At 55.4% G+C, this 11,106-nt stretch overlaps 1 protein-coding gene across 1 annotated transcript in view; it reads right to left on the reverse strand.

Moving 5' to 3' along the window:
* Positions 1-345: 345 nt before the first annotated feature.
* Positions 346-11,106, reverse strand: part of Nr5a1 (nuclear receptor subfamily 5 group A member 1) — a 19,621-nt gene continuing 8,860 nt past the window's right edge. The window contains 3 exon segments of the mRNA XM_040735698.1: positions 346-1,665; positions 7,546-7,693; positions 9,154-9,273. Coding sequence (XP_040591632.1) covers positions 1,418-1,665; positions 7,546-7,693; positions 9,154-9,273 — 516 coding nt within the window. The 3' untranslated portion in view covers positions 346-1,417.

Here is an 11,106-nt window from a genome sequence, read left to right on the forward strand (position 1 = left end):
TTGATGGTAGGCAAACATCGCAACCCCCCAGAACCTACCCCAGGGACTACACCTTGCTTCAGAATGCAAATTCACAAATGCTACTGGAAACTAATTGCAAAATTTATTTCAGGGCTGCAGGGGTGCAGGGGCTTGTAAGGGCACTTCTTGTTTTGGGACAGTTGGTCTTGGCCTTGGCAGGGGCACGCATTTCAGGGGCAGAGGTGGGGTCTGAGGCAGGGTGGTGGAAGGCAGGAGGCAACCTTGTCCAGCTGGGCAGGCTAGCATAAGCTGTAAATCTGACATGAAAGCCGGAAGGACAATGGCTGCCCAGTCTGGAACAGGCGATGGCTTAGGTCTCCCCCCCCGTGCCTGGCCCTGCAAAGAGATTTTTAGGAGGCAAAGCAGAGGTCAGGGAACTTAGGCCAGCTTCAAGAGTTGTGTCAAAGGACCCAAAGGGATGGAGTCGAGAGAGACTCCTTAGCACTGTCCCCATCTAAAGACTCCTGAGTCCTCCTAGGTCCCCAAATCCCCACCTGCAGGGACTCCAGTGGAGCGGGCAGAGGGTAAGCAACAGCTCTTCTCTGGCGTGAGGTGGGCTACATAAGGATGGGCTGGTGCCACCCTGACTCTCAGAATGAGATACCAGGAGAAAAAACTTCAGGGCTAATCCCCACATCCCAGTCCTCAATCTATCTCCTGCTCTTTCTCTCACACACCTTCCAAGGACTCTCTAGGGAGAGGAAAAGCGTCCTGGTGACCTTGCAAATAAGTACCAGCCCAGCCACTGGTAGTGAGCAGGCCCGGGTGTGAATGTTAACTACACCAGACTCTGCCTCCCTGGGTGGCTACGAGGATGATTACAACCAAGTCTTTTTTCAGGCAATGAATCAGAATTAGACAGGTGGAGAGCTGGAGAGGGGTCTTTTTGCCTGACCCAGTCTCCTGGTATCCTCTAGGGAAGGCCCTACCCAATTTAGCAAACTCAGGTTACAACATTGAACTTCCCTTCTTCAGGGGAGTCTGGAGACCCTCCTCTGACTTCATTGATGCCTGTAGACCTTACCCTGCCTCCGGTTACAGGAGGTAGGGAAAGGATGACCTCTGACCCAAGGGACATCCAGGACCACCAGGGAATCCCAAACCTCCGCCTGAGACCTGTACCTCGGATGCCAGGAAAGAATCTGGGGAGCGGATGGAGGAAGGTGTGGTTAGAAGCCACTTCCTTGGGGCACCCTAAGTGGCAGGCATGTGCCAGTGGCTGGTGAAGGCCGCCTGCCCCAGGCAGTCCCTATCCATGTTTGCCCGCCATCCCAAACACACGGCTCCAGAACTCAGGGGCAGGGGCCTAGGGACAGGACTCCTGGATCACCTAATGCAACGAGTCATTTGGAGGCGGTGGCATCCCCACCCACTGCCTGCTGCCAGGTGGGCAGGCTCAAGTCTGCTTGGCCTGCAGCATCTCGATGAGGAGGTTGTTGCGAGGCATCTCGTTGCCCAAGTGCTTGTGGTACAGGTACTCCTTGGCCTGCATGCTCAGTGCCCTCACCTCCACCAGGCACAACAGCAGCTGCTGGAATTTGTCCCCGCAGTGCGGGTAGTGGCACAAGGTGTAATCCAGCAGGGCAGCGTTGGCTTTCTCCTGGGCGTCCTTCACCAGGCTGTGGTTGTTCAGGAATTTCACATCTGCAACGGGAGCAGTCCGTCACCCTCCAGTCACTGTGCCACCATTAAAGCCGGGCTGACACTGCCAGCAGCATTACCAACACCACACTCCCAGGGGACACCAAGCCTATGGGTACAGAGACTGCCGTGAGCCTCTCAACGGCAGCCTCCCCGTCTCCACCCTGGGGCTGCCACACCACCACTGGCGTCGTTTTGGTTAGTCTCCCCAAGCTTGTCCCTGTGCTTTCCTTGTTTTTTTTCTCCTTCTCTTTGTTTTTGAGACAGGGTCACACTGTATCTCCTTCACTACTCACTGTGTAGACCAGGCTGGCCTTGAACTCACAGAGACCCATCTACTTTTCCCTGCCTCCCCAGTGGATTAAAGGCATGTGTCACCACGCCTAGAAAAATCCCTGCTTTATCACCAGTATGATCACCACCATCATCAACCATTAAACCATATCACTCGCCCAATCATCTCTGCTGCTGTCACCATGGATACTTGACAGTCACCAAAATTATCAGCAACACAGCAGGTGCGTTGCTAGGTGTGGGTTACACCTCTCCATGTTCTCATCTGTAAGATGAGATGAGCTGGTCCCTCCAGAGACGTAAGGTACTGACTCTGGGGAAACATGTCAAGCCCTTCCTGTGGCTATCCCCTTCCCCCGGGCATCACCATCAACATCACTGTCAAAAGGACCTGTCTTGGGCATCAATCCCATGGCTACTCTGGACATGCCCTGAAAAGAGGCTCCAGAAATTCAGTCCTAGGGTTCTGGGGTCAGCCTCTCTGAAGCGCTGTTCATGGTGGGGAAGAGGGGCCTGGGTGGCTGCGTGCATGGGGGTGGGGGCTGTGGAACACACAGACCCAGAGCACACAGAGCCATGTTGAAAGGTGGGTTACAATGGGAAGCGAGAGGCGGAGCCATTCACATAAACTTAAAATGGTGCTGAAGTGTGGCGTAGGGTAGCCTGTCACACGTAGGCCCTGGTTCTCTCCTCCATGCTATCAAAAATGGAAAGAGTGGGAGGCAGGCAGGCTGGCTCACTAGCTGTCACCACACAGACATGCTGTGTGAGAACAATGGTGACCGTGGAGCTGTAGTTAGACGAGGAGGGCCAGCTCGCTGTGACAGGGAGAGGAGCAGGTGGCAGGGGCTGGAGTGTGACCTGTGCATCCTTAGTCCTGGGCTAGACACAAAGGAGGTCTTTGGAGTTGGTTAGGAGCCCTGTGGAAGAGTGCCTGTCTATTCTACATAAAGGTCTCCTTCCTCAGAGAAGGGGCTGGAAATGGAGTGTCTGGGCCCTTTCCTTATCAGCTCCCAGCCCCTATTAGCTCACGCCCTATCTAGATGTCTAACATCAGCCCCAACCCTCCGAGCCTATCCTGGCCTCCCTGAGCTGTGGCTCCCAGGGGTGGAAGATGGGCACTCATCTGCTTTGCTCCCCGGCGCACCCCAGTCTTTTTTACTGTGGGGAGTTGGGCCAGCATGCGCTCCTGGCCCTCTAATCCCTCTTAACACCCACTGCGCCAGGAAAGCTGAGGTGCCTGGCAACCCTGATCCTTGCCACCCCCAGCGCACCCCCTGGGGCCTGTGTTGTTCAAAGATGGATTTAGGGAAACCCGAGCTGCGCCTGAGATGTACGGCCGGATTTGGCAGCTGCTGGCCCCCACCCTGGCTCCCATCACCCTCCCCTCCCTGGGATAGCCACCAGTTCATGAGACATCGTTATGCACTTCAGGAAAAAGCTCCCTTTGGAAAGATATACCCAGATCTAAGCCCAGTCCTTCCTGCTTCAGCGTCCATGTACAGTGAAACCTACCTAAGCTGTGCATAGCAACCCAGCTCCCTAACCTGGCCAGCTTCAGTGCAGTTCAAGGTGACCAGAGGAAGTGAATCTATCAAGTTTTGTCTGGAAGCAAGAGATGCCTACTGATCCCATCTGTCCTTGCCCCAATCTTTCCCCCATGGCAATCCCAGCTCTGTTCCATCCACCATCATCGCCATACCGTCCCTGAGCTAGTCTGACATTCATACTAGGCGAAAGATGGGATCTGTCTCAAGGCTACCCAGCAAAGGTGTCCAGAGGAAAGAGCCAGGTGGAGGGGGACGGACCAGGATGTTGCTCAGATGGTGGGGTAGAAGGGTTGGGGACACTGGGGCTGAGCCTTCCTTGGCTTTACCAGGATTTACTGTTCTCAGCAACAAGCACCAGGGACTCGGGATGACAGTGGAGTAGAAGTGGGAGGGTGCCAGGCAAGGACAGCTTTCAGGGACAGCCCCTCTCCCGGAAGGCCTCTCAGCTCCCCCAAATGAAGACCTCCATGAGGCCAAGGATGAAAGCAGCTATAGATGGACAGCACACACAGAGGCTATAGTCCAGAGCTGGGATCACTTTTGTAGGCACCCAGATACCTAGTACCAGCCCTGTTCATCCCCTCAAACGTCTTATCCACAGGAAGTACATCAGAGTGTGTCTAGACTACCCATGTGCAGCAGGGCAGGATTCAGACCCAAGCCTGTCTGATTCCAGGAGCTTCAGGGCAGGGAGGGGATGGGAAAGGCTTCCTCCAGACTCTGGGGCACTGAACCAGGTTCTCTCCAAACCACAGGGTTTGCCTAAACACACCATCCTGGGTCCTAGGTCTGACTTTAGACCTGACTTCTCCCCTGCCTGGAGATCACTTGCCCCTGTCCCCAGACCCAAGCTAGTTGTGGGGAGATGGCATATAGTCACGTCACACAGACCCAGGAACAGCAGTCCCACAACCCGGAGACTCTCCCCTTCCATGTCAGGGGCTGACACCCCAGCTCTGCAGCCAGAGGCCCCCTCTGACCCTCAGTTCCCTGTCTTGTATAGGATGGGGCAGGTCAGGACAGGGATCCTCACGGAGTTCCAGCCTGGGATTGAGCCTGCAGCCCACACCCCTGGAGGCGGAGGTGGGTGGGAGATGGCACTCCACCCTGAGAGCAGCCGCCAGCTCCGTGAGCTGGGGGCCCCCAGGATCTCAGAAAAGCCCCCTTTTCACGGTTTAATTGAATATTTGAATAATCCTTTCATTCCAGCGAGGCATAAAGAATGTTGTCCCAATAGCGGTGACTCAGGCAGGCGCCCCCGCGCACAATGGTCCCTCGAGTGGCACCGCTATTCAGTCCGTCTTTTGTTGGCTTGGAGCAGTGGGTAAATTGCAAACGCTTAAGGGAATGCTGTCGTGCGCCTCAATGGGAATCAGGAAATCGAATGTTAGGTCAATCCATTAAGCTTCGATTAAGTCCTCGGCGGAACAATGCCGGCCGGGCCCATCTTCATAAACACTGCGATTGCCAGAAGAGAGGCACTAATTTTAATTAAGCCTCCTTACCTGCCTCTGAGCTGCCCGAGATGCTATTTAGACGCCAAATGGCACCCTTCTGCAGAGACAGGCGAGAAGGAGGCATGTAGAGGGGGCCATGGGTGGGTGAGTGGGTGACAATCACCGCCTGGGGTTGAGGCTGCCCAACCCAGAGCAGGGATGCTGAGGGTGCCACAGGCAGTCTGTGGACGAGACGCCTTGAGTCCCAGTCTTCCTGAAAGCTCAGCTCTGATGAGGGTCACACATCATCACCCAGATACAGGTGTTGCCCACTGTGAGGCTCGGGGCTATTTGCCGGCCATCTGACCCGGGCTGCTGCTGGAAGGGCCTTATATAGTTATGTGCAATGTGAGGCGGTTGTGTAACTCCCAGAGAGGGAGCCATCCCAGAGGAAGGAAGGTTCAAGGTACCCAATAACCACCGCCACGCACAGTTCAGCCCCTATCCAACTTACAGCCCCTCCCCTACCCCCCACGACTTCCAGTGGGCGTTCCTTCTGTTTGCCTCACCAGAGCGCTCCTGTGCACACTGCGGGGTCCAGCTCGCATGCATCCACCTCATCCTGCATCCGGACCAAGTAGAGTTGCGCTGACTCTGATCATACTGGACTGCTGGCCTCCTCTCCAGCATGGAGTCTCTTTCCAAGGACTCTGTGGCCCAGTGTGCCACCGTTCCCTCGTTCTAGGCTCCAGTAAGTTGGGGTCCTAGGGTCCTTGCCTCCTGTGCCTCTGATACCCCTAACCTCACCCAGTCTCAGACCCACTAAACTGATAACTCAGCCACCATGGCCCGACTTGAGTCGCGGTACCCACAGACAATAAAGCCCAGAGCCAGACACAAAGCATGTATTGAAGACCGAGCCTGTAGTCTGGTTTGTTCGTTCACTTTGCTCCCTGGCTCATTTGTTTATGGACTTAATAAGGATGGTTAATAAAACCATCAGCACGCACTTGCAAGGGCCAAGACTGTGGTAGAATTGTCTCAACATATCCTTGCAGTATGTCGAGGACACTTATTTCACACATGGGGAAACAGAGGCTCAGGGAGTGAGTGACTTGTTCAATTGCACAAAGCCAGAGGCTAGAATTAGAATCCAGACAGCCATGCACTTACACAGCCCCTTCCCCCCCTCCCCACTGTTACTAGAGATAAAGTTAGCTTATGGAGGAGGTCTGAGCCCTCCCAAGCCAAGACACCACTAAGCTTACTGGACTGCAAAGAAGAGCCTGAACTTACCTCAAGGGAGGCCAAAGTCACACTGGACCTAGTACCTTCGGTTGTACGGGAAAGGGGGCTGCAGGTCCCTCTTAAGGGAGCACTATGCGTGGATGAAGGGAGCACTATGCGTGGATGAGGGAGCACTATGCGTGGATGAAGGGAGCACTATGCGTGGATGAGGGAGCACTATGCGTGGATGAGGGAGCACTATGCGTGGATGAAGGGAGCACTATGCATGAAGATCTGATTGGTGCTGACAACTCCTCTCTGCCCAGCAACTCCCCTCCCCCAGAACCCTCTGGAGCCTGGCCAGGGCTCCTAAGGTTCTGCTACACTCCAAGATGGCAAATTCATGATAGTCATTTCCTTTTTTGTTTGTTTGTTTTATGAGACAGGGTTTCTCTATATTGTTTTGGAAGCTATTGGTCCAGCCCAGCCTCAAACTTACAGAGATCCGCCTGCCTCTGCCTCCCGAGTGCTGGGATTAAAGGCGTGCGCCACCACCGCCCGGCATGATAGTCATTTTCTAACACTCTGTAGAACCCTGCCCAGGCTGAGAGTCCCAGCCCCTGGTCCCTAGTCACATGGTCATAGTAAGTATCCCAGCTCTGCCTGAGCACTGTGCTTACGTACAAGCTCCTTTCTCCCCTCTGCTTCCAAACACATCCTACTCCCCAGAAGGCGTCATTGCAGACTGCCACAAAGACAGGTCTCCAATCTGTCCAGCCTTGGTTCCATGGCTGCTTCCCTGCTGAAAAGCCTTCCACCCAACTCATCCACTAAGACTCTCCCGGGCTTTCTGCCTCAGGACTCAGGTTCCCTGAGGCACCCATCATCCTCAGTGGGTCTTGCTGCTATGCATTTCACCCTTTAGAAGACACTTGTCTCCCTGACAGGAGCTGGCTCTGAGAGCAGCAGTTTGCTATGTTGTTCCTCGCCCCTGGCCTGGTGTCCAGCAGATGTCAGTAGAATGAATGAATGTACATGTGAAGGGGTTTAGAGTCAGAACTGGGGCCCATTAGTTCACAGAGTTAGGGAAAGTAGGGACCTCAGGATGGGAGCCACGGAAGAGAGTCCTCAAGGCAGCGGTACCTAGCACAGTACATAGCACCTAGTACCTCTGTGCTAGGTACACAGAGGAGGAAAGACAAATGCTGGACAACATCTCAGCCCTTGGGACTTCACCGAGAGAATCTAAGCCCCTACCCAGGGAGCAGCCAGGCCCTGACCCTGTGACCTTGTACCACTCCCGAAGGGGGCTCCTTCTCCCCGGGGCTCTCTGAGCACAGCAGGCCCCCAGTGCAGAGCCTCCAGAAGCCACTCACCGAGGCTGAAGAGGATGAGGAACTTGAGGCAGACGAACTCCTGGCGGTCCAACTGCAGCGCATGCAGCTGCAGCACTAACTCCTGTGCCCGCAGCACCAGGCTGTGAAGAAGGGAGCCAGCCTGCACTGCCACGGTGCTCAACTCCACCTGCACCAGCAGAGGGCGGGTCAGGGAGGGACTGGGTGAAGGGGCCCAGGGCTCAGATCAGGGGCTTGGGTGAAGCACTGAAGCCCGGGCCCACCATGCTGATAGCTGTTTGGCAGCTTTGCTCTGCCTGTGGGCTCCGGCTGGGCACCGACGCTGGCTTCTTCTTTAGAGGCAGTGGGGCAGGCACAGGAGTGGGAACCCAGGGAACTGAAGGACACTTCATTTACAAAGCAGTGGGACCTGTCTTGTACAGCTGGCTGTGACGGGTGCCCTTCCTGGGGCAGGGACAGAGGGTGGCTCTGCCTGAGCACAGAAAACGCTGTGCATGGTCACCACATATGTGTGTGTCCACCACACTCAGCGCGCTCTCTCCTATACACACTCGCGTGGATATATTCGTAAGGCTGTTGGCTGGAGCTATGGCACTTACATCCGCGTCCCTACACCCACTCCTGCCCTTCAACGGTCACTCACAACAATGCAGACACGCCTCTCTGTGTACTCATGCTTACACAGTGACAGGAAGCTGTGGACACCCACACGTCTCTGTACGTTTAGAGTCGCACAATCGAACGTAGGTGCATGGGTGCATTCAGGATGCTCCTGTAGCCCGTGCGTCCTCACTCACATCCCAGAGTCAGCCCCTGGAACCAGTGCCTATCCCCATTCTGCTTCCAGCAGCCTGAGCTAGGGGAGCTGAGAAGCCACGAGGAGGACACAGGTCCCGAGGGCCGGGGGCAGGGAGTAGGGGCTGAGTCTGCATTTCGTCACAATACCCACTGTGCCCTCCTGCGTGTCACACACCTGTCTCCACACCTTTCCCTGCACCTCCTCTCACCATTTGTGGGCCATCCTTTCTAAAGGTGCCTCCAGACCCAGCATTTTGGAGATCCTTCACCCGCATCCACTGGCAGCCTTAATGCCCCTCCTGTGGGGGTTCAGGAATTCCCAGGCCTTCTCCATGGCTTCCCACCCCTGTCATGTTATATTTTCTGCTCAAAGGGGGCCAAACTTTGACTCTGAGCCTTTAGCCTACCCTCTCGTTTATCCATTTGTTTGTTCACTCTCTCACTCATCATTTATGAGGCTAGAGAGCCGACAGGGGCTCGCATCCTCACCAGTCCCTAGCAATGGCGGCATCCTCATCTCTCATGCTTCCTACCCCCGGGGTCCTTGGCCGTACTCTGAACCCCTTCATCCTATGCCCTCACACGTGTGAGCGTGTCACCTGCTGCCCATCGCCTCAGCACCTGCTGACCGGCTCTGCGTCATTTTGGGGAGACCCAATCCCACTGTTAATCTCCTACAAGGAGATCCCACACCCTGGCTCCTCAAAAAGGCCCCAGGACACAGAGAAGTCTGGCTGGTGTGTATCCCTGAATTTGGAATTCAGAGTGCCCAGAGGCAGCCTGCAGAGGTCTGGGGTCATGCAGGACCGGGAATTGGAACAGTTCAGTCACCTCCTGCCCGGTGACCAGCAGGATGCTGTCCTCCTTGCCGTACTGGACCTGGCGGTAGATGTGGTCCAACACCAACAGCTCACTCCAGCAATTCTGCAGTAGTGTCATCTGGTCAGCCACCTGTAGGGAAGAGCCACGCAGAGGTCCAGCTGGGGACTGTCCTCCAGGCCCCTCTCCCCACCTCTCCTCTCAAAGTCACAGACGGGCCCATCTGCCCACCTGTTTACTTCACTGGGACCCAGTGAGGGCCTCTTTCAGGCCCCAGCTCTGTCTTTCACCAAGTTTGTGACTTTACACATGTCCCAGAGCCTTTTGGGACCTCCATTTTCTCAAATGTTCAGTGATTCAGGCGCTTGGAGGTGGCCAGTCACATGTCACACACCCCATAAATGTCAGAGATAAAGTCACCTATCGGCCTGAAGAACATGTGGCCACAGCTACCTAGAAGAGGACCCAGAGAGTAGAAGGGACCTGCTTCTGCTACCCATCTCCTCTCTGGGCAGGAGCCCAGGCCACTGTGCTGAGCCCCATCACTGTCAGAACAGAGACCCAGCCTCTAAACTACAGGCTGCTCCCCACTTCTCACATCTCCAGGAGAGATGGTGGCACCAGGGAGGCCTCTCTCTCCATTACCTTTTCCATGGGAAGGCAAAACTCCAGAAGCATGAGTTCTGGAACCCTCATCCCTGCCCAGGTGACAGATAATCATGTTACAGATCATGTAGGTGACACCAGATGGGAGATCTTGAAAAATCTTAGGAGCCTCTGAGAACTGCTGGATGCCTGGGTAGAAGAAGCCTACAGGGCAGTCACAGTGGCAGCAAAGAAGATCCAGGCCCATGAGGGTGGCTCAGAGGGAGGCCGGCTGGGCTGGGCATGCTCCACCCCCATCTCAGCCACAGGAGCAGACACCCTTGTGCCCAGATGGAAGGAAGAAGCAGGGCAGGAGAAACGATAAAGAGGAGCATTAGGAGATAAGCAGGCCGAACCTTGGCAGAAGGCAGAGGGGTCACAGTGACCTGGGTGCCCAGCCCTGGAGCAGACTCTACCCAGACCTCAGACCTGGGGCTGGGTGGCCCAGCAAGAGGAGGCTGATCCACCCTGGGCTGCGATATGGGGCCGTGCTGAGCACGCCAGACGCAAGTTCCAGTCCTCCACCTGGCAGTGTGCTCCCTCAGCCCTGATTTCTCCCTGGCCTGTGACAGGAAAAGGTATGTCTCCCTCTTCTGCCTAGAAAAAAATCTGGATTATCTCCCAAAGGTTCTGAAGAACAGGCTAGGCTCCATACTCTCCTTGGCCAAGCAAATTTTCCTGCCATGCTCACTTATTCCTGTGGGAGGAGAAATGGACACATGGATGTCCAACACACACACACACACACACACACACACACACACATTCACACACACACAGCAAGAGCAGCAGCAGCTACCAGCAGTCTCCACAAGAAAGAGCTGGTTCCCACCTTCCTCTTGCCCCTTTGGGAACAAGGTCATTTGCAGTCCTGGCTTGGAGTCCCTGGCCAGCCCAGTCCAGGGTCTGTTGGACCCTCCTATGGGCTACCACAAATCTTGGAGCCTTGACACTGCAGTCTGCCTCCAGGAAGGGTATTGATGGTGCTGCACTGACCTCTCCCTCAGTGGGCCTCACTGGAGCCCCTGGGGTCTGATCAGTCTGGCAGCCAAGGCCAATGAGCTCAGTAATTCTTCGGGGTCTGACACACCATGGTTGGCCATGGCACAATCCTGGCTGAGCAACTGTTTATCAGCTCAGGACTGACAGACTTACTGTGTCTCAATAAACCATCTAGCTGAGCAATTATCTGCTGCCAACGGGGCCCCCTAGGGAGGGAGCAGAGTGGAACACTGAGGGAGGACAGATGTCAAGATGGATTCCCATCACGCCCTCCTGCCTGTCCTTCGTGGTGACCATGCAGATCACCTGCGGTGAAGG

Source organism: Mesocricetus auratus, unplaced genomic scaffold (assembly GCF_017639785.1).
Source record: "Mesocricetus auratus isolate SY011 unplaced genomic scaffold, BCM_Maur_2.0 Super-Scaffold_100047, whole genome shotgun sequence".
Taxonomy (NCBI): Eukaryota; Metazoa; Chordata; class Mammalia; order Rodentia; family Cricetidae; genus Mesocricetus; species Mesocricetus auratus.